Below are 25,106 nucleotides of genomic sequence, written 5' to 3' on the forward strand. Positions count from 1 at the left end.
TCTGCACAATTGTTTGTTGTACTCATTAGAGCCATTAGGCCTATAACACACTCCTACTCTCATTTTCTCTTTCCCAGTGTTTATGTCACACCAAGCTGACTCAACATTGCCCTGTTCACCCATGTCAACTGAATAAACTTCCTTAGATTTTATGTGTTTCTTAACTAACAGCATAACTCCTCCTCCCTTCGTACTCTCTCTATCCTTTCTGTACACATACTCTCCAAATTCCAATTCTGCACTGCTTATATCTGTGTGACACCATATCTCTGATATCTCAACAATATCTGCCTGTGTCTGGATTTTAGGCACCTGTGAGGTGATATGATTGAGAGGGAGCATAAATCCAAATTGAGGAAAGCCAGTTTTAGAATAGATATGTGGAAATTTGCCTTTAGCCAGTGGGTTGTTGATTGCTGGAACAAACTTCCATCTGTATTTTGTGGTGGTTAACAGCTTAAATAAATTCAAAGCAGAAGCAGACAAACCTTTGGAGTAACCGGATGGATGAAACGGAAAGGTTTTTTTTTTTTTTTGGTTGATGCTATGTAAGCTTGCTTTCTTGCATCATATGCCTCTACTGATGCTAATGCTTCTGTTTTTAGTCTCAAGGCAAGCAGTTTAGCTTTATTTTTATAGGGGTTACAGTTATATTTAGATCACTGAACTCATCTTCAGTAAACAGCTCCAGTAATGTCTCTCCAACAGGCCCATACTCAAGATTGGCTGAAGTTTTCAGGTCTTTGCCAATCACATTCCATTTCATCTTGTAAGAAACCTACTTCATGCTGTGAAGGTACTGGAATTAGCATACTGTCATCATTAGTTCTCATCACTTACACAGGAAGAATAATTAAATTCATCACTTAATCCAGGTTTGGATTAACCATTTTGTGTTTATCTTTTGCTCAGAATCCAGTTACATTTGCATTGAAAAAGTAGCTATCAACATCATGGACTTTTGGTTTCCTCCATATCAGTGATGACAAATGGAATAGACTTTTTCCTTTTGTTCAGCCAATCACATAATCCATTCAAAATAGTGATACAATAACATTTGTGCACATACCTTATTCCACTCACCTAGAGGACTACGAGTAAATTTTCTGAAATCTGTCATGATTATATGGCATTGTGATTTATTTAAGAAATAACGGCACACACAGAAGAATTGGTTCAGGTAATTTTTACACTTTCAAGCTACGACAATGAATGTGTGTTTCAGTAATTCAATTGATCTCATCTGAAATGATTTTTAATCATAAATTATGATTAAAAATCATAAATCATAAATTAAATTATGAAATAACAAGGATATAGATATATAAATATATATAAACAATTATACAAATACGAATATATAAACAATAATTATAAATAAATAATATTATGTAGGGTAGCCGAATGATGTATAAGTTATATAAACAATCTCATCACAAAAATTAGATATGCTAGAGAAAAACTGAAAACAAATTTGGAATGATGTGCAAAGATCTATCACATCCACGTTTTTTTAACCCAATGAGAAATACAGCAAACCCCCGCTATTTGTGATTTCGCGTATTTGTGGTCGCTGATTTAATATAAAATGAAACCTAAAAAAATGTGAATTTTAAAGCGCCGTGAACATTTTCCGCCATAAAAAAACATGGGCGTGGCTAAAATTATCTTTCCCGATCAAAACAGCGCTCAGTGGGTGGGGGGAGAGGAGTGACAAAATCGCGAGCGTGGATGTTTCTTGCTAATCCTTGTTCAGTATGTGTTATGCGCTTGTCATGGAAGGTTTTGTCGTTTGCTTTTAATTTATATGTTTATAAATTGAATAAATTTATCAATTTATAAATTGATATGCTTACAAAAGTGATAAATCTACCGTTTTGCAGTGTAAAACAGACTTTTTGAAATGTGTTAATGGAAGAAAGTGACTTTATTGTGGACAAGTTCTTTCTAACCCGTACAAAAATACGGCTACGAATAACAAGGGAAATGTGAAAAGATCAAAGAAGGTGATGACATTAGCGAATAAAATTGAGTTATTAGATAAAATTTTTAATGGTGAAAGTGTCTCCTCAGTGGCAAAACATTATAAAATCAATGAGTCAACGGTACGATCAATCAAGAAATCAGAAGAAAAATCCGCCGTAGTGTCTGTGAAAACACGCAAATTGCTTCAAAAATTTGCTCTGTAACTCGTGATGTTAAATTAGAAAAAACGGAAAAAGCTTTAAATCTGTGGATAGAAGACCGAACTCAAAATAAAATTCCGTTAAGTTCACTCATCATTCGTGAAAAGGCAAAACTCCTTTATCAACACTTTAGTGAAACTGGTGATAGCACTGGCGAGATAAGTTTTTTAGCTAGCAAAGGCGCTGGTTTGAAAGATTTATTTGAAATTTCTAATAAATATTACATTTAATATTAAATTGTTTCTTATTTTCATTTCGATGACATATGCTTGCATTTCACTATGTACTGTCTATGTACATAGTCATTTATGAAGGTACACATAATACATACATAGACAAAATTTTAGACTAGTTTTTCTTATATATTTCATACTTTGGAACGGAACCCCTTTATTACTATGGGAGCCATAACTCAGTATTCGTGTTTTCGGTATTAGCGGCATTTCTCAGGAACGTAACCCCCACGAATAGAGGGGGTTTACTGTACTTGGTGACTTGTGTTATCAATCATATTATTCTTATAACTAAAATCTATATAAATAAACAAAATCACAAAGTAATCACAGCTTTACTTTCCTAGCCTTCAATAGCCAGAAAGGTAAAGATTTAATGATTTAAAGAGTTAATTCATGGTTTAATTAAAACCACAAAGGCTTTAATTAAATCATGAATATCCAATGCTATACATAATATCATTTTCTGCTGATATGACTGCCAGATTTTACATTCTTGAGCCATGGTGATCCTAAATTGTTTTTATAATTTTCAATTTCAAAAAAAGCTTTGTTCTCCTGAAGCTATGACACAGGAACAGTAATTAAATTCATCAAAGTACTGATGCATTTGGAAATTAATCTGTTAGAATATTTTCACAAATAAAAATGAAAGCTTCACTTGCACTCATATCTTGTTATATGAAATACTGCAAAATTTTCAGTTCATCAAAGAGGGTTACTCAGTGAATATCACTTTATTTTAATTTTTATTAGTCAATTTTAAATGCAAATCTTTGCAGTGTTTTATCCCACTTTTAATTTTTTTACTTTATTCAATTTCAAAAAAAGCTTTGTTCGCCTGAAGCTATGGCACAGGAAGAGTAATTAAATTCGTCAAAGTACTGATGCATTTGGAAATTAATCTGTTAGAATATTTTTACGAATAAAAATATTCTAACCCAATATAATGCTAAATATTTTACTGTGTTCTTTTAACAACTTTCAGTTATTTTTTTCAACTTTTATGTGATTAAAAGATAAATTCTGAAATCATAATAAAAAAGCATAACGATTATTTTTAGAAAAAAGTAATCTTTGGAGCTTACCTTGGAAATTGAGAGCAATGTTAGCATTGCTTTCTCCCAGTTCATTTACAGCATTACACCTATAGTTGCCTCCATCTTCTGTTGTAGGGTCCTGAAACAAGCATGAATAAATAAAAAAATATATTTAATTTATTTTTTACTTATTTTTTATTATTAATTTCCAAAAACAGCAAATTGCTTACATAAAATAAAAATAAGCATATTATCATCAGTAGAGGCATATGATACAAGAAAGCAAGTTTATACAGCATCGGCCAAAAAAAAAACCTTCCTATTTCACCTATCCATTCGCTCCAAAATTTTTCCACTTCTTCGTTGAATTTATTTAAGGTATCAACTTCCACAACAACAGATGTAAGTGTTTTCCAGCAATCAACTACCCACTGGTTAAAGGCAAATTTCCACACATCTATTCGACAACCGTCTTTCCTCAATTTCAGTTTATGCCCCCTCAGCTTTGTAATCTGAACAGAAGGAAGAATCTCATTAGCATTGAGTCTGCTCAATCCATTCAAGGCCTTATCAGATCACATAGCAGGTGCCTAGTCTGCAGATGCTGCAATTTGCAGAACTTCAGCCTTTCTTCATAAGAGCACCCCTTTGTTCCCCCTCACCAGTCTTGCTGCCCTTCTCTGTACTCATTCTAGCAACTCTACATCCTTCCTAAAATGAGGCTTCCAGACCTGTATAGAGTACTCAAAGTGTGGCCTGACCACTGCCTTATACAAGGGGATAATCGCCTCCTTTTCCCTGCTACCAAAATTCCTATATATCATTGACAAGATCCCATGACCTTCTCTGGAACCTGTGTGCACTGCTCAGAAAACTTCATATCTGACTGCACAATTACCCACAAGGTGTCTTTCTGTTACAACAATGTTAAACTTCAGTTGCCACTTCTCAGCCCATCTGCCCAACTTTTTTAGATCCTGTTGCAGTAGCAAACTGCCATTAACAACAATGTCAACCTTTGTATCATCTGCAAACTTCCACATTAAGCTTCATATACCTTCATCAATATCATTGACAAATATACAAAACAACAACAGGCCCAACACCAAACCCTGCAGGACGCCACTAATAACATTAGTCCACGAAGAGCGCTGTCCATTATTACCACTCTGTCTTCTCCCACTCAACCATCCTTTTATCCATTGTAGCAACTTGCCCTTAATGCCATACTGCTCCAATTTGTATAGTAGTGTTCTATGTGCAACAGTATCAAAAGATTTTCTGAAATCCAAGTATATGATATCAAAATTATTTTTTGCTCCAGTTCCTTGGTATCCAATAAAATTAGTCAGACATGACTTCCCCTTAACAAACCAATACTGTGTCTGAATTATTACTGCAGTCTGGTCTAGATGATCCTGCAATGCTTCTTTAACCAGTGATTCTATTATTTTCCTCGGAACAAAAGTTAAACTAACAGGTCTATAATTACTCATGTCAGCCATTGATCTTACTTTGTGAATTAGAGACAGATTTCCACATCTCCAGTCCATGGGGGACCTCCCCTGAGTCTAATGATGCTCTCATAATTATGGCTAAGGGTTTGCTTACTTCCTTTGCCGGCTCGTTTAATATAATTGGATAGATCCCATCCACCCCAGGTGCCTTTCTTATGTTTCAATTCAACAATTTCTTCTCCACTTTACTCTCAGTTATTAAAAAATCATTTAACTTCCTGTTAGAGTTTTATAAACTTCTGACTTTCCCCTCCCTGAATAACTCCTCGTGTGAATGTATATGTGTGAATGCAAAATACTCATTCAGTTTGGCAGCTATCTAAGCAGGATCAGCTACAGTCAAACCATCGATATCAAGTTGACCAAGTTGATTCTTCCCCCTTCCTTTTAGAGTTTATATAAGTAAAGAAGTCTTTGCTGTTTTTCTTTGCATCCTTTGCCAAAGTTTTCCCGTACTCTGCTTTTGCTTGCCTAACCTCTTTTGTTACTTGATTACAGAATAGGTTATATCTACCAATGGCTTCTGTGTCACCTAATATGCATATGCATCCCATGCAATTTTCTTCTCTGCCACGAGTCTCATTAGTTCATCTGACATCCATTTTGGCCTAAACCTAGAACAGTATTTCTTAGTTGGCATGAAAAGCCTAGTAGCTTCCAAGGTTAATTTCTTGAATGCTTCCCATTTAGAATTTTCTGTTGGTAACATCATCACTTGGTCCAACTGTATAGAATTTAAAAAATCTTTGAGACCACTGTAGTCACCTTTACAAAACAAAAGCCCTTCCCTTTACCCCTGATGGTAGTTAAATCTTTAAGTAAATCCCACATCATGTGAATATTAATAAGTAATAAAAAATAACACAAATAAAATAAAGAAATACAGATTATATATTGGATCTAGTACATCTATGAGATAAAAAAAAGAAACAAGAAAAGTAAGGAAATCAGAAGTGAAAAAACAATGCCACTGACTAGGTATAATTTTCAATATCCAAGTTTCCACTTTTTTTAAATCCATTTAACAGTAAATATTACCAGTACCTTCTCATGTTCTACACAAGTGTACGAGCTTTTTTTTTTTTTTTTATTATTATATTGGTTATTTAATAAGTAACATCAGTATTAGAAGTGCTAAAATATTATTATTATTACTAGCCACATAGTGCAAGGAAGCCTGAGGCTTATGCTGCACCAGTCAAAAAAAAATTTCCGAGTTACTGTCCTGAAAGAGAGAGAGAGAGAGAGAAGTAGATGGGAATCACCAAGAAAGAGAAGAATGATGATATCCAGCTCAGGACCCTGGATATGCCATGACCATACTCACCAGATGTGAGCCCCTGGGTGGATATTTAAAGTTATAAGGAATAAAAAAATCAAAATTTAACTAGTTCTAATATTGTGAAGAATATAAAATTTTTTATGGTTTAGTGGTCTTCATGATTACCCTATATAGGTTGTAAACATTAAATGCTATGCATATGGAATCAAATTAAATATATTAAAATTAATAATGTAATAAAAATAACATAAGTGTAGTAGTGAAATCAATTACATTTGAAAAGTAAAAGAAAAAGGGGTAGTAGAAGATACCATAAATCAACTGAGTGGGATGAATCTTCATATCCAAAGTTTCAATTTTTAATTATTTTATTATTTCATTTTTTATTATTATTTTTTTAATTTTATTATTTTTTTCACTTAACAATTGACATCACTTATGAATCGTTATGCTCTTCATAATTGTACCAATTGATAACTTATTTTTTTTATATTGATTCTTATACAGGAAACATCAATATTAAAAGAGTTTAAATATATTTAATATTCTACTGAAAAAGTCAAATTTTTAATAGTTATCTTTGAATTTATGAAGAAAATAAGATTTATGATGTCTTAGTGGTCTAGATGGACACCCTATATTGACCAGGATAACAGATCAGGAGAATCCAATTTACTGGAGATTAATAATTGTATAAACTTCCAATTTGCAACAGTTCTCCTTTGATATTGAAGAGATAAGCCAAAAATTTATACCACTCATCATAGGAATTTCATTACATATTTCCAATTTAAATTTATATATAAGAAACTTGATAATGGACCTCTGAAACTGCTCCAACTGGCTAAATAAATATTTAGTACTGGGATCTAAACCTGGGAGGCATATTCCAGAACTGAATTAACTGTCATAGTATAGGCTATTTTTATTAGTTGGATATTTTTGAAATATAAAAGACTGTTTCAGAAGCTCTGACAGTAATTTTGTCAATATGTCTGTTAAAATTACTATTTTAGAAAATAATCCCCACATCCCTGATTTCTTTAACTTTCTCTATTATATGATTGTCCATAGTTAAAAACATGTATATTTTTTTTGAAATAGATATGAACATCATTTTTCAAAATTAATAGAAAAACCATTATGCCTGATTCAAGAGTAAATGTTTTTCAGTCCCTATTCCAGTATAATACAATCATGAATAGAACAAATCTCTTTGTAGATTTTCAAATCATCAGCATTGGTGAATAATTTAAAATTAGATTCCTTGGAACATACAAAAAAAAAATTTTTTGTTTAAAAATGCCAAATAATAGAAGACCCAGAAGAGAACCCTGTGGCACACTCCTTTAAATAGGAAAGAAGAAAGTATATATATCCCCAAATAACTGTATTTTGTCTATTAGTAAAAAGGTTTTTCATTAGAAGATATGCCTTGCCTACCACCCCCCGTGTAATTTAGCTTGGAACAAATTATAGCATGAGGGATGGTGCCAAAGGCTTTCTTAAGATCCAAATATATAATAACCATCTGATAATTTCTATCAACTAGATTATTTATGTCAATTTCAGAGAAAAAAGATTAGTTACAGTGGATCTCCCATTAAGGAAGCCATGCCAGACAGATCCAATTTTGTTCGTTATGAATTTTCTTATCTGTATTTATATTATATTTTCAATGATCTTACAAAGAGGACTTGCTTTCTAAATAGATCTAAAAGATGGGACAAAATCTTTCGCTTCCTTTAAAAGAGAAGTGATAGTTGTCATTTTTAATTTGGATGGGAATATTCCATGATTAAAGATAACTTTTAATAGATGCAAAAATTGCTGATTGAGTACCACAAAGCAATGTTTCCAGAAGGCCATTTGGAATTCCATCTAGAATCTGAGAATAATTTAGAGAGAAACTGTTCGTTACATCTTGTAAAGTATTATGATCAATTTCAAAGCTGGAAAGTAAGTCATTAAGAGGTCTAATGAAGTATAGTTTATGTTTTGATTCTGATCATAAGCACAGAGTTTAGAGTAGTGCTTATTAAATTTCTCAATGCTTATATTATCAAAATCTGGATGGTTTACCTTTTTTTTAACCTGTTGCCAATATTTACAAAAGGGACACATATCTTTTGTGTCCCTATTTGTAAACAATCTTAATTTTGTGTTTTGCCTGTTTTTTTAAGGATGGAATAAGCTAAATAGAAGGATGAGTTATTTGAGCTTTTATATTTATCATATGTTTTTTTCTTTTTTTTTAATTAATAATATTAAGTCTTTATTGAACCACACTGGATATTTAATTGAATGTTTAGTGACTGATTTGATGGGAACAGTGCTTTTAATAATGTAGTGAATATGATCATAGAAATATTCCAAGAAACCTTGTAAATTGAAATAAGTTTACCAGTCTATCATCATAATTTTTTTCTTATGTTGTCCTATGGTGCTTTCTTAAAATTATATACGTATTCGTAGCTTGATCTGTTTGATATTGTTGCGTGAAGATTAAATTGTACTTGCAGTGCTTGATGATCAGAAAAAAGGAAATCAGGAGTGTATGACAGTTAGGTCAAAACTGTTAAACGTTAAATCCACTAGTCTATATCTAGTTGGTAGGTTGCATTTTTGTTTTAAACTGAGTCTATCAAATATGTATTTCATCTGTTTAGACAGGTATAAGTTACTGCAGAGTACTGAGTCTTTACCAATTTTAAGGCACAAAAGGTGATATTGTTGTACACATTGGCACTAATGATATTAAGAGGAGGAGATGGGCGGAATTACTTAACAAGTACAGGTCACTGTTGAAAAAAAGCAGTGAATTAGGGTTGAATTTGAAAGTGTCTGCAATTCTGCCCAGACATGACAGGAGGGAGTATATGATGAGAGCCTTGTCGATCAATTCGGCCCTGGAAAGATTGTGCAAGGCTCAAGGGGTAGAATTTTTTTCAGCCTGGTCTGTACTTGTTAACAGGAGAGACTGCTTCTACAGGGATGGGATACACTTAAATTGAAAGGGTGCAAGAATATTTGCTGATGCTATCGAGGCAGTGTTAGGTGGGTCAGAAAACTGCTAGCTTGGGGGGATACAAGGACTAATAGATTAACAGTAGCCACTGGCAGAGGTGAAAGTGATTCTTGTACTACTTCTATTGGAATGAGCAGAAGCCTGGAAAACAAGATGCAGGATATTTCAGACTGCTGGAAGTCATTACGGTACAAGTAAACACACGGGTTGTGTTAGGGAAGCTAAGAATAGGAACAGGTGCATGAATACTTGCATGTACACCAATGCTAGGAGTTTGGTAAATAAATTTGATGAATTTGAAGTATTGCTCCAAGCATCAAAGGCGGATATTGTTGGGATATCACAGACATGGTGTAACACAGATATAAAGAATGCAGAACTGGAATTTGGGGAGTACAATATGTACATAAAGGATAGACAGGATAGGAAGGGAGGAGGGGTTATGCTATTAGTTAAGAAACACATAAAATCCAAGGAAGTGAAGCCAGTCGACATAGTTGGACAGTGCAGTGTCGAGTCAGTTTGGTGTGACATAAGCATTGGGAGATCAAAATTGAGAGTAGGAGTGTGCTATAGGCCTAATGACTCTGATGAGTATAATAAGAAACTGTACAGGGAAATAGAGTGGGCCATTAAATCAGAGTCTTATAATGGGGAGATTTTAATTTCCCAGATATTGACTGAAATTTGTGGGTTGGTCACTAACACACTAGCAAGGCTTTTGTGGATTTATTGGATGATTGTTTTCTACATAAGCATGTTCGGGGGGCAACTAGAGAGGTAATATTCTTGATCTGACTATCACTAGTGATTCTTCATGCATTAAGAATTTGCAGATAAAGGAACCACTAGGTGGCAGTGATCACAGTGTGCTGAAGTGGGATTTACTCAAAGAAGTAACTACCATCAGGAGTAAAGGTAAGGGTTTTTGCTTTCGTAAAGGCAACTACGATGGTCTGAGACAGTATTTAAATTCTATGCATTAGGACCAACTGACGATGTTACCAACAGCAAATTCAAAATGGGAAGCATTCAAAGAACTTATCTTGGAAGCTACTAGGCTTTACATACCAACTAAGAAATATTGTTCAATGTTTAGGCCTAAATGGATGTCAGATGAACTAATGAGACATACAGCAGAGAAGAAAAATGCATGGGATACATATAAATTAATGGGTGATATGGAAGCCTATGACAGATATAAGCTAGTCTGTAACCAAGTCACAAAGGAGATTAGGCAGGCAAAGGCAGACTATGAGAAATCCTTGGCAAAGTATGCAAAGGAAAACAGAAAAGAGTTCTTTACCTATGTAAACTCTAGAAGGAAAGGGATGAATCAGATTGGTCCACTGGATATTGATGGTTCAACTGTTGATGATCCTGCTCAAGTGGCTAACAAACTAAACGAGTATTTTGCATCTACATTCACATGTGAGGAGTTATAACATTTAATTTTGTAATTGCCAGAGGTGAAGTAAACTCTGGCAGTAAGCTAGATAATTTTGTAATAACTGAGAGGAAAATGAAGTAGAAATTGTTGAGGATAACAAAGGCACCCGGGGTGGATGGGATCTATCCAGTTATATTAAAGGAGGCAGCAAAGGAAGTAAGCAAACCCTTAGCCATAATTATGAGAGCTTCTTTGGACTCAGGGGAGATACCCATAGATTGGAGATGTGCAAATGTGACCCCAATTCACAAAGGAGGATCAAAGGCTGACCCAAGTAATTATAGACCTGTGAGTTTAACTTCTGTTCCAGGAAAATTAATGGAGGCACTGGTTAAAGAAGCACTGCAGGATCATCTAGACAAGACTTCAGTTATAGCTCGGACACAGCATGGTTTTGTTAAGGGAAAGTCTTGCCTGACCAATTTGATTGGATACTATGATGCAATCACAAAAGAACTGGATGCAGGGAATAACTTTGATATTATATATTTGAATCTTAGAAAGGCTTTTGATACTGTTGCACATGGAAGGCTGCTGCACAAATTGGGGCAGTGTGGCATTGGAGGCAAATTGCTGCTATGGATAAGGGGATGGTTGAGTGGGAGAAGACAGAGAGCAGTAATCAATGGATACTGCTCATCATGGACTAATATTATTAGTGGAGTCCCTCAGGGTTCAGTGTTGGGTCCATTGTTGTTTTCTGTATTTATAAATGATATTGATGATGGTATATCAAGCTTAATGTCCAAGTTGGCAGACGATACGAAGGTTGGCAGGGTTGTCAAGGACACTACTGACACTATGCTGCTGCAACAGGATCTGGAAAGGTTGAGCAGATGGGCTGAGAGGTGGCAAATGAAGTTTAACATTGACAAATGTAAAGTACTACATATGGGAAACAGTAACCCGAGAGCAATATATCAACTCTGTGGTACTACACTGACAGTGGTAGTTTGGTTTGGTTTGGTTTTTAATGGCGCATTGGCAGCTGTGGCCATAATGCGCCAAATCAAAAATAAAACTAATACAAAAATATTGGTCAGCCTTAAAACAGGCTACCATGTCAAACAAGTAAATATGATACTATGGTTATATAAAAGGTATAAAATATAAACTTAAATCTTTGTGTATAAATTGATCGAGTGTAAAAAATTAAAAACGTCAGACATGTTGTCTCTGTCACCTAAAATCTTACTGAGTGTAAATGGTTCAGCCAGATTATTAAAAGTTCTAGAAAAAGATTGTCTAAAGACAGGGCATTCGATAAAAATGTGAGAAACAGTTAAAATAACGTTACACGTCTCACACATAGGTGGGCCATCCGCCCTCAGCAAAAAGGAGTGTGTTAGATGGCTATGACCTATGCGGAGCCGAGCAAGAACAACTTCCTCTTTTCGGACGCTGCGTAGACTGGACTGCCATTGCATGATTACAGGCTTAATATGGTATAGTTTATTTGTGGTCTGTCCGTGCCAAGAGTCTTGCCATTGGATATATAATTTAGATCGTATTATTTGCCTGTAGTCTGTATAGGGGACTGACAGGCAATGACTATCCAGGGAAATGGCTGATTTAGCAGCAGCATCAGCTAAATAATTTCCCCGGATCCCAATGTGGCTTGGGATCCAGCAGAAGCGAATGTCAAATTCTGATTCAAAGGCAGAACAAAGCATCTGCCGGATCCGGGACAGGACTGGATGAGAGTTGTACCTCATCGATACTAGAGTCTGTAACACACTCAATGAATCACAGTAAATCATGTACCTTTGGTAATCGATATTTATAATGAACACAAGGGCTATTTCAATTGCATGCAACTCTGCAGTATAAATGCTAGCTTCTTGTGGGATCTTGAATGATAATGTCTTGTGAGGAAATACTACAGCAGATCCCACATAAGATTCTGACTTTGAGCCATCTGTACAGACTGGCAGAAAGTCAGAGTACTGCTCCCTATGTGATGCGAAGAGTTGTTGATAGACGGCCAGCGGTGTATTAGCCTTCTCCGTGATCTTAAGGGAGAAGTCACAAATTGGCAGATATGCATACCAGGGTGGAAGGAGTTGCCTTGGTGACTGGGCAACGTTGTCTACCGTCATGTTTAGTTCATTTAATAGCCCTTGGATCGGAATACCAAAAGGTCTGTTGGCAGTCCGACGGGTGTTGTAGAGGTTTTCCCAATGTGGCTCAAAAACTGATGCCCACGTGGGATGATCGGGCAGGGATTTTAATTTGAAGGCGTACTGTAAGGACAACTGCTTACGTCGAAGAGACAGAGATGGTTCATTTGCTTCAACGTAAAGGCTTAGGATAGGAGATGTGCGAAATGCTCCAGTGGCTGTCCGGATGGCCTGATGGTGAATTGGATCTAACCACCGAAGTGCACTATCTCTAGCAGAACCATAAACCTGAGACTCATAATCGAGTTTGGAACGGACAAGTGCTCGGTAAAGACAAAGTAGGGTAGAACGATCTACACCCCATTAAGTTGACGAAAGGGCACGAAGAATGTTAAGCCCTTTAACACATCTTGTCCTAAGCTGACGAATATGTTGTAAAAATGTCAGCTTCTTGTCAAAAATAAGTCCAAGGAATTTGGATTCTGCTACAACTGGGATGTTGTTTTGCCCAAGCCTTAATTCTGGGTCAGGATGAAGATTACGTTTGCGACAGAAGTGTACACAAACAGTTTTCTGTAATGAAAATCTGAACCCATTAGCCAAAGAGCAAGCTGTAATGTGATCAATGGTTTTCTGCAGTTGCCTTTCAATGACCCTCATATTGCATGAATGACAAAATATAGTAAAATCGTTAACATACAAGGCATTTTTCACCGTGGGAGGAAGTCGTTCTGTGATGGAGTTTATTTTGATTGCAAAAAACGTGACACTTAGGACGGATCCTTGTGGGACTCCCTCCTCCTGACAAAATACTCGAGAGAGTGTGGATCCTAAACGGACTTGAAATTGGCGATTCGAAAGAAAGTTTTTAATAAAAAGAGGAAGGTTACCTCTAAGACCAAAGTTATAGAGGCCTTTTAATATTCCAAATCGCCAGGCTGTGTCGTACGCTTTTTCAATATCAAAGAAAACTGCTACCAAATGCTCGGATTTAATAAAAGCATCACGAATGGACGTTTCCAATCGGACTAAATGATCAAGGGTGGATCTATTTCTTTGTAAGTCCACTGTGTTCTGGAAAGCAGACCATCTGTTTCTAAATACTATACAAGGCGAGAATTTACCATTCTTTCCAGGATCTTGCACAAACAGCTTGTCAGAGAAATAGGACGGTAGTTACTTGGATTTCTAGGATCCTTTTCTGGTTTTGGGAAGGCAAGAACGATTGCTTTCCGCCAGGAAACCGGAAATTGTTTATTAAGAAAAATTCTGTTAAACAAAATTAAAAAGTGATCCTTAGATTGTGGTGAGAGGTATTTTAACATTTCGTAGAGAATGTCATCGGGCCCCACAGCACTTGCATGCATAAGAAAGAGTGCTGCATTTAACTCCTCCTGTGAAAAGGGCTTGTTATACGATTCAAGCCCTTTTGAATAGAAGTTCAGTGGGTTTTTCTCATTTTTCTTTTTCAGGGGCAAAAACTCAGTGGGAAAAGATGTTATTGCAGAGATTTTTGCAAATGTTTCCTCTAGAGTATTTACAACTGCAGTTTGATCTGCAATTGGACATCTGTGTGCTCGAAGATCACTGAAGGGCATGGTGGATATTTTCCCTTCATTTTCCGGATCTTATCGCAGACTACTTTTGAGCTAGCTGCCTGAGTTATGGAAGATGTAAAACAAATCCAAGATTTCCTTTGACTCTGACGTCGTACATAACGCGCTTTCGCACGTGCACATTTAAATGATATTAAATTTTCAGTCGTGGGATATCGGCGGAATATCCCCCAGGCTTTGTTTTGTGCTTTTTTTGCTGCCGTGCATTCGGAATTCCACCAAGGTTTGGGAAATAGTGTGAACTGGCTGGATGATTTTGGGATTGCAATTGCAGCTGCTTGGACAATCATTTCTGTGACATACATGACTGCATCACTGATTGGCTCCTGACTGACTGTAGCGATGTCAAGGTTTGCCAAATGTTGAAAGGCATTCCAGTCAGCCTGATCAATCTTCCACCGCGGTAAACTAAATGGCAAACACGGTCTACCACTAGTTAGGGTGGTTATCACAGGGAAGTGATCACTTCCATATGGGTTTTCTTCTACCTCCCAAGTAAGTAAAGGAAGGAGAAAAGGGGAGCAGATAGAAAGATCAATGGCAGAGAATGTACGGGTAGGCATGTGGAAGAAGGTGTTTGTTCCCACATTTAAGAGGGAGAGGTCATTGTCATCGAGCATATGCTCTATCACTTGTCCCCTTCCATTGACGTCAGCACTACCCCACAGAGTGTTATGTCCATTGAAATCCCCAAGAATTAAACAAGGGGAAGGCAATTGCATGATAAGATCATCAAGGTCTTTCTGGGGGATGTCAATCCCAGGTGGCAAATAAACAGAGCAGACAGTTAATAAGAACCCCACTGTAAGGCGAATTGCTACAGCCTCAATGCTAGTTGTAAGCTGCAAAGGCTGAAATGGGATCTGGTTGCCGACGAGGATTGCGACTCCTCCATGAGCTGGACCATCCACAATTCTATCCTTACGAATGATGGTAATGTTATGCATGGCAGGGTCATCATTTGCCTTTAAATAAGTCTCCTGTATGAAAAAGCAAGCTGGTTTGTACTTTTGCAGGAGTGCCTTGATGTCATCAGTATTTTGCCGGAATCCACGACAATTCCACTGTAGGAATTTAGCCATTATTTGGACTTGGTGGGTCCATCAGGCGGCTCCCGAGGTGCTGAGGGCTTAGTTTTGTCAGTCTTGGATTTATCTTTCCTGGGGAAGTATGGACGCTGTCCTGTGTCCATTTCTTCCTCCGTAAAGAGTTCCAAGATTGACTCATCATGTACCTCCTTGATCTCGACATCCATAATTTCTTGCCCTGAAATGGGCAGTTCACTTTTCTGTGATGTTAATTTAGTGCTCGCTGTTGTTAATGCTGGAGCACTGGGAGGTACCGATATTGGAGTGGCAGCTGACTGCAATTTTTGGGTGGGCTTTAATGAACTCAAAGAATAACGGGCAATGGGAGTAAAAGAGTCCCTTGGGAGAACAGTCATATCAGTTTGGGTCCCAATGGTAATTTTACCAGAAACTTTCTGGGTGTACGAAGGCTTCCCGCTATATATTTGGTTGGATGCGTTTTCTGGCCTCTGGGTACGAGATTAGCATTAGCATTAGTAGAGGCATTTGATGCAAGAAAGCAAGCTTATGCAGCATCAGCCAAAAAAAAAAAAAAAAAAAAAAGTAACATAAATAAATAAAAAATAACCACTTCCACTTCACCCCTCTGTTCGTTCGAAATACCTGTCCAGCTGAGCCTTAAACTTATTTAGGCTATCAACTTCCACGACAAGGGATGGAAGTCTGTTCCACCTACCAACCACCTGCTGGCTAAAGGCAAATTTCCCTCATATCTATCCTACATCTGTCTTTCCTCAATTTGAATTTATGCCCTCTCAGGTGATTATTCTGAGCAAGAGGAAGAATCCCATCAGCATTGAGCATGCTCAAACCATTCAAGGCTTTGTACACCTCTATCAGATCACCTCGCTGGTGCTTAGTTTCCAGACACTGTAATTCGCAAAACTTAAGCCTTTCTTCGTAAGAGCACCCCTTTGTCCCATTCACCAATCTTGTTGCCCTTCTCTGTACTCGTTCCAGCAGCTCTACATCCTTCTTGAAATGAGGCCTCCAGGCCTGTATACAGTACTCTAGGTGTGGCCCGACCATTGCCTTATACAAGGGAATAATCACCTCCTTATCCCTGCTAGAAAAATTCCTATATATCATTGACAATACACCATGAGCTACTCTTGCAGCCCGTCTGCACTGCTCAGAGAACTTCATATCTGCCTGCACAACCACCCCCAGGTCCCTTTCATTCTCTACCACTGTCAGTGTAGTACCACAGAGTTGATATGTTGCTCTGGGGTTGCTGTTTCCCATACGTAGTAGTACTTTACATTTGTCAATGTTAAACTTCATTTGCCACCTCGACGCCCAACTGCTCAACCTTTCCAAATCCTGTTGCAGCAGCATAGTGTCAGTAGTGTCCTTGACAACCCTGCCAAACTTCGTATCATCTGCAAACTTGGACATTAAGCCTGATATACCATCATCAATATCATTTATAAATACAGAAAACAATAAAGGACCCAATACTGAACCCTGAGGGACTCCACTAATAACATTAATCCACGATGAGCAGTGTCCATTGATTACCACTCTCTGTCTTCTCCCCCTCAACAACCCCTTTATCCATAGCAGCAATTTGCCTCCAATGCCACACTGCTCCAATTTGTGCAGCAGTCTTCCCTGTGCAACAGTATCAAAAGCCTTTCTAAGATCCAAGTATATAATATCAAAGTTATTCCCTGCATCCAGTTCTTTTGTGACTGCATCATAGCATCCAATCAAATTGGTCAGGCAAGACTTCCCCTTAACAAAACCATGCTGTGTCCTAGCTATAACTGAAGTCTTGTCTAGATGATCCTGCAGTGCTTCTTTAACCAGTGCCTCCATTAATTTTCCGGGAACAGAGGTTAAACTCACAGGTCTATAATTACTTGTGTCAGCCTTTGATCCTCCTTTGTGAATTGGGGTCACATTTGCACATCTCCAGTCCATGGGTACCACCCCTGAGTCTAGGGAAGCTCTCATAATTATGGCTAAGGGTTTGCTTACTTCCTTTGCTGCCTCCTTTAATATAACTGGATAGATCCCATCCACCCCAGGTGCCTTTCTTGTGTTTATCTTCAACAATTTCTCCTCCACTTTGCTCTCAGTTATTACAAGATTCTCTAGCTTACTGCTAGAGTTGAATACACCTCTGGCATTCCCCTCCCTGAATAACTCCTCATGTGTGAATGTCGATGCAAAATATTCATTTAGTTTGTTAGCTACCTGAGCAGGGTCATCAACAGTTGACCCATCGATATCAAGTGGACCAATCTGATTCATCCCCTTCCTTCTAGAGTTTACATAAGTAAAGAACTCTTTGCTGTTTTTCTTCGCATCCCTTGCCAAGGATCTCTCGTAATCTGCCTTCGCCTGCCTAACCTCCTTTGTAACTTGGTTACAGATCAACTTGTATCTACCATAGGCGTCTGTGTCACGTGTTAATTTGTATGTATCCCATGCATTTTTCTTCTCTGCCATATGCCTCATTAGTTCATCTGACATCCATTTAGGCCTAAACCTTGAACAATATTTCTTAGTTGGTATGTAAAGCCTAGTAGCTTCCAAGATAAGTTCTTTGAATGCTTCCCATTTTGAATTTGCTGTTGGCAATATCATCAGTTGATCCCACTGTATAGAATTTAAATACTGTCTCAGTCCATTGTAGTCGCCTTTACGAAAGCAATACCCCTTCCCTTTACCCCTAATGGTAGTTACCTCTTTGAGTAACTCCCACTTCAGAACACTGTGATCACTGCCACCTAGTGGTTCATTTATCTGCAGATTCTTAATGCATGAAAAATCACTACTGATAATCAAATCAAGAGCATTACTCCCTCTAGTTGCCTCCCGAACATGCTAATGTAGAAAACAATCATCCAATAAATCCACAAAAGCCTTGCTACTGTGTGAGTGACCAGCCCCCAAATTCCAGTCAATATCTGGAAATTAAAATCCCCCATTATAAGACTCTCTGATTTACTGGCCCACTCTATTTCTCCGAACAGTTTCTTATTATACTCATCAGAGTCATTAGGCCTATAGCACACTCCTACTCTCAATTTTGATCTCCCAGTGCTTATGTCACACCAAACTGACTCGACAGTGCACTGTCCAGCGATGTCGACTGGCTTCACTTCCTTGGATTTTATGTGTTTCTTAACTAATAGCATAACCCCTCCTCCCTTCCTATCCTGTCTATTCTTTCTGTAGACATTGTACTCCCCAAATTCCAGTTCTGCATTCCTTATATCTGTGTGACACCACGTCTCTGAAATCCCCACAATATCTGCCTTTGATGTTTTGAGCAATACCTCAAATTCATCAAATTTATTTCCAAAATCCTAGCATTGGTGTACACGCAAGTATACATGCACCTGTTCTTTTTCTTAGCTACCCTAACACAACCCATGTGTTTACTTGTACCCCAGTGACTCCCAGCAGTCTCTGAAATATCCTGCATCTTATTTTCCAGGCTGCGGCTCATTCCAATAGAAGCAGTGCAAGAATCACTTTCACCTCTGCCAGTGGCTACTGTTAATCTATTAGTCCTTGTATCCCCCCAATCTAGCAGTTTTCCGACCCACCTAACACTGCCTCGATAGCATCAGCAAACATTCTTGCACCCTTTCTATTTAAGTGTATCCCATCCCTGTAGAAGCAGTCTCTCCTGTTAACAAGTACAGACCAGGCTGAAAAAAATTCTACCCCTTGAGCCCTGCACAATCTTTCCAGGGCCGAATTGATCGACAGGGCTCTCATCATATACTCCCTCCTATCGTGTCTGGGCAGAATTGCAGACACTTTCAAATTCAACCCTAATTCACGGCTTTTTTTCATCAGTGACCTGTACTTGTCAAGTAATTCCGCCGGTCTCCTACTCTTAATGTCATTAGTGCCAACGTGTACAACTATATCACCTTTTGTGCCCTTAAAAGATGATATCTGCTCTACAACGTCATCAACCTTTGCCCCTGGCAGACATACCCTGGTCCTGTTCCACCTATCCTTTTTACAAAGCATGTTTCCCGTTTCCCTGACAATAGAGTCACCAACAACTACTAGTTCCTTTGGGACCAGCGCATTCTGCCCTGGGGGTTGCCGCTGTGTTGCGCGATGACCAAGTTCAAGCTCTGGCATTGGTGTGGGCAGCTGAGAGCTTGATGGGCCCCTCACTTGTAATCCTTCGAGGGCATCCACCCTGTCCTTCAAGCTCTCATATAGGCCCATAACAACGCTGAGTTGTCGCCTGATCTCCTTACACTCCTTGCATTGCACACATACGAAGACATCCCCCATGGCAGTATCATGTCCCATACCTGACTGCTCCGCAAACATCAAGCAAATAGTGCATCTTAAAAGGCTGTGATTCATAGGACAACTGCCCCCCTCAGTTCTCCCCTGGACCACAGCATTCCCATTAGCTTGAGCCTTTTGCTTTGCTGCTCTGGTTTGAGTAAATATTTAGATTTACTTTCATAAAATTTCAATTTCTGTACAAAATTAAATCCTAAACTTGTATCCAAACACAGTTATAACACTATATTTATGTTTCAGTAACGAATGTTATCTACGGAATATTTATGTTTCAGTAACGAGTGTTATCTACGAAATCCCTTTATATAACTTCCGTATCAAGTTATGTATTAATTATTTATTTTTACTAATTATTTATGTTACGTAACCTAAGTGGTTATATGTATAGTTAAAAGTACAATTTAATTGCCAATGAAGTTCGACAAGATTAATAGATTTTACTGATTAATTTTCCCGTAACAATGGAGGATATTTACGAACGGTAAACACGTGTATTTGATACCCTTTCCGATACTAAGTAATACCTACAAAATCTCTAAGTTACTTTAAACTTAAGTACCGTAATAGGAATATAAAGCTACTCTAGAAAATAAGTTAATATGTCAATTTAAACTAATAAAGCAGAAAATAAATCAGAAAAAACTTCTCTGTTCCAAGAGCAGCAGAAAGGCACGTTCCGTTTTTAATTTTTGAATCTCCTTTTCGTCCTTCCACCGCTGGCATGCTCGAGAGTATGCAGGGTGCTCTCCTTGGCAGTTAGTACAATTAGGCTTAGGAGCTATACATTCCTTGCTCTCGTGATCTTTAGCACCACATCGAGCACAGGCAGGGTTACCACGACAAGCTGTTTGTGAGTGGCCGTACTTTTGACATTTAAAACCCTTCAGTGGGTTTGGAACGTAAATTCTCACTGGGCAGATTAAATACCCTGCCTTGATGGAACTTGGAGGCCGTGGGGTGTTAAATGTTAGGATGAGAACTCGGGTAGGGACGAGATTCGCATCCTTTCACATGGATATTCGCTTCACAGCTGTCACTCCTTGTTCTTTTAATTCAGAGCAGATCTCTTCTTCAGAAACATGAAGAAGATCCCACTCTGATATGACACCTCTTGACGAGTTCAGAGTTTTATGACGGGTTACGATGATGGGTATTCCAACTAGAGATGTGGCATTCAAAATTTTTTCAGCATGCTTTGACTAAAATATCTCCAGAACACAGCTGTTTTACCGATTTAGGTGAACCTGCCATCCCTTCCAATCCTTTCTGGATAAAGAAAGGTGACATTTTCCCAATTGACTGCTCTCCGGTGGAATGGAGAATGAGGAATAGAGGTGTCACACATGGTGTTTTCTCCTCAGTTCTGGCTCTTTTAGCAGAATTGCTGTCACTCTCATCTGGGGATCGATTAGGTAGGGGCCTTGTTGGGGCCCCAGAAGAAATAGAATTTAAATTACTCATATGAGTAAGATAAAAATTTCAGATGCCCTAAGTACCTCACCCACCACGGAGCCCTATGAGGGGACGCCCACTCGTGAACTAGCAGGTACTGCGTACACGAATGGGATGCCAAGTTAGCTTAGAGGCACCATACCCACATTTCCAATAAGCCTTGATCCCATCCCAGGACCAAAGAGAGGGAGACTTATTGGAATGCAGTTGACCCTAGCAGTAAGAACCACCCGCCGATTGATCCCAGTTGGGCCGGTCCGGGACCACCCGTCTTGTCGAAGCAGGGGCCAAAGTGGCGTATTAAGGCTGGGCCCTCAACCACCAGGATCCCACTTTCCGAATTCCATGGGTCGCAGTGCGCGGCTGCACACGCCAGATTCCAAAGATGTAACCCTGGAGCCAAGGTATGGGCGTTAGATCCCAGTGATGCTAATCTGGAAGCCCAGCAGCATCCCTGGGAGGTCCCCTCACCACGTACAGGTACCCACGTCGAGGGGACAGTGGTAGAAAATGAAAATGACCTGGGGTAATTGTGCAGGCAGATATGTAGTTTTCTGAGCAGTGCAGATGGGCTGCAACAGTAGCTCATGGTGTTTTGTTAATGATATACAGGAATTTTTCCAGCAGGGATAAGGAGGTGATTATTCCCTTGTATAAGGCAATGGTCAAGCCATAGCTTGAGTACTGTATACAGGTCTGGAGGCCTCATTTCAAGAAGGATGTAGGGCTGCTGGAAAGAGTACAGAGAAGGGCAACAAGATTAGTGAATAGAACAAAGGGTTGCTCTTACGAAGAAAGGCTTAGGTTTTGCAAATTACAGTTTCTGGAGACTAGGCACCGGCGAGGTGATCTGATAGAGGTGTATAAAGCCTTGAATGGTTTGAGCATGCTCAATGCTGATGGGATTCTTCCTCTTGCTCAGAATAATCACCTGAGAGGGTATAAATTCAAATTGAGGAAAGAAATGTAGGATAGATGTGGTGAAATTTGCCTTTAGCCAGCAGGTAGTTGGTTGGTGGAACAGACTTCCATCCCTTGTTGTGGAAGTTGATAGCCTAAATAAATTTAAGGCTCAGCTGGACAGGTATTTTGAACGAACGGACGGGTGAAATGGGAGTGGGTTTTTTTTTTTTTTTTTTTTTGGCTGATGCTGCATAAGCTTGTTTTCTTGCATCATATGCCTCTACTAATGCTAATGGCATATTCAAGTGATACATTAAAATTTCCCTAACTAAAATTTTAGCCTGAAAATTGGAGGAGATAAGAAGAAATTTCAACTGTTATTCCGGCCTTTGAATATAATAATATGCCATTGCTTATTATAATATAATATGCCATTGCTTATTATAATATAATAAGCCATTGCTGAACGAACTAATCTTGCCTTTGAAGCAATGCTTTGTTAACTGGAGGAGGTAAAGAAATTAAAACCAAATGAAGGATGGTATTGCCTATATTTTTTTATCTTGGTGTGATATTTCCTAAATGATATACTTTCTATATCATTTAGGAAATTAGTTTCTACAATATTAAACTTATCACGTATTACAAGAGCCATTCCACCACCTAATTTTTCCTTTCTCTCTCTTCTAATCAAGTTATAACAAATGGGCAAATCTCTGAGTTCTGAACATCACTAAACAGCCATGTCTCAGAATGTGCCCAGATATGAAAATCATGATGACTGACTTGAAGTCTAAATGTATTTAAGGAGTCAATAATACTCTTCCAATTTTGAATGTATATAATAATGAACTCTTTATTTTGAGTTATAGATTCATTAACTCCTGAACAGTTATTAGAATACAGTAAACCCCCGCTATTCGCGGGGGTTACGTTCCTGAGAAATGTCGCGAATACTGAAAACGCGAATACTGAGTTATGGCTCCCATAGTAATAAAGGGGTTCCGTTCCAAAGTGTGTAATATATAAGAAAAACTAGTCTAAAATTTGGTCTATGTATGTATTATATGTACCTTCATAATATGACATGTACATAGACAGTACATAGCGAAATGCAAGCATATGGCATCGAAATGAAAATAAGAAACAATTTAATATTAAATGTAATATTTATTAAAAATTTCAAACAAATCTTTCAAACTAGTGCCTTTGCAAGCTAAAAAACTTATCCCGCCAGTGCTATCACCAGTTTCGCTAAAGTGTTGATAAAGGAGTTTTGGTTTTTCACGAATGATGAGTGAACTTCATGGAATTTTATTTTGAGTTCGGTCTTCTATCCACAGATTTAAAGCTTTTTCCATTTTTTCTAATTTAACATCATGAGTTACAGAGCAAATTTTTGAAGCAATCAGCGCGTTTTCACGAACACTACGACGGATTTTTATTTCCGATTTTTTGATTGATCGTACCGTTGACTCATTGATTTTATAATGTTTTGCCACTGAGGAAACACTTTCACTATTAGAAATTTTGTCTAATAACTCAATTTTATTCGCTAATGTCATCACCTTCTTTGATCTTTTCACATTTCCCTTGTTATTCGTAGCCATATTTTTGTACAGGTTAGAAAGAACTTGTCCACAATAAAGTCACTTTCTTCCGTTAACACACTCGAAAAAGTCTGTTTTACACTGCAAAACGGTAGATTTATCACTTTTGTAAGCATATCAATTTATAAATTTATTCAATTTATAAGCATATAAATTAAAAGCAAACGATGAAACCTTCCATGACAAGCGCATAACACATACTGAACAAGGATTAGCGAGAAACATCCACGCTCGCGATTTTGTCACCGCTCTCCCCCCCCCCATCCACTGAGCGCTGTTCTGACCGGGAAAGATAATTTTAGCCACGCCCATGTTTTTTTATGGCGGAAAATATTCACAGCGCTTTAAAATTCACATTTTTTTAGGTTTCATTTTATATTAAATACGCGAAACCACGAATAGTGGGGGTTTACTGTATTTATAGTTTAAATGCTATTAGGTAGAATTATCATTTATTATTCCGGTACCAGTTTTATTATAAAACTGTTTTTTGGATGATATGATCACTGTATGTTTTTTGTGTGAATCTAAAAGTTTATACATATACTGCACTGGGAAACCTTTGTTGAAATTTCATGATACCTAGGTGATTTTGATCAAAACAAATTTTGAAGGAAGAGTAAACCGCTGGGTGTAAGGATTTAATAATTTTTTTGCTTTAATATTAATGCCTAACTTATTATTGAAATATTGTTCTCAATCAGACTCTTCCATGCTGGTTGCCAGCCTAGAAACAAACTAATAAATCTTTTTGGGCACCATAATTAAATTTACTCTTTCAACCTATCCAATAAAGTTAAATTTCTATAGGGCAGATTCTGAGGTTCATGATCTGGTTTGCTCCCTCCCCCCAGTTTTATTTTCATTTCTAGTTAGAATGGGGATTATAATTACATGAATCAGACATTGATCTGTCATGTGAGTATAATATTTTTTAACAATTTCAACATAAGTCTTGATTTTTACTAGAGGAAATAAGCTTTGTGTTCTGTGTTAGGATATTATGAAAGTGTAATTCTAGAGTTCGGAGTATTGAATCAGTCAAAGATCTATCATACTGAGTGGAACCTTTATCAACAATTTCAGCATGTCTCTTGGTTTTTACTTCAAGGAATATGTCTTGTATTCTGTATTGAGATATTATGAGAATCAAGGTCCAGATTTCGGAGTGCTGAATCAGTCAGAGATCTATCAAACTGAATAGAACCTTTTTTTAACAATTTCAGAATAGGACTCTTGGTTTCTATTTAAGGAAATATGCTTTATGTTCTGTGATGAATTGTTTTGA

General features: G+C 37.7%; 1 protein-coding gene across 1 annotated transcript in view; it reads right to left on the reverse strand.

Moving 5' to 3' along the window:
- LOC150087120 (twitchin-like) overlaps positions 1-25,106 on the reverse strand; it is a 3,511,780-nt gene that overhangs the window by 3,240,149 nt on the left and 246,525 nt on the right. Inside the window, 1 exon segment of the mRNA XM_090372971.1 lies at positions 3,508-3,598. Within this exon segment, the coding sequence (XP_090229097.1) occupies positions 3,508-3,598 (91 nt within the window).

This window comes from Mastigoproctus giganteus, chromosome 4 (genome assembly GCF_048544385.1).
Source record: "Mastigoproctus giganteus isolate SK-2022 chromosome 4, ASM4854438v1, whole genome shotgun sequence".
NCBI lineage: Eukaryota > Metazoa > Arthropoda > Arachnida > Uropygi > Thelyphonidae > Mastigoproctus > Mastigoproctus giganteus.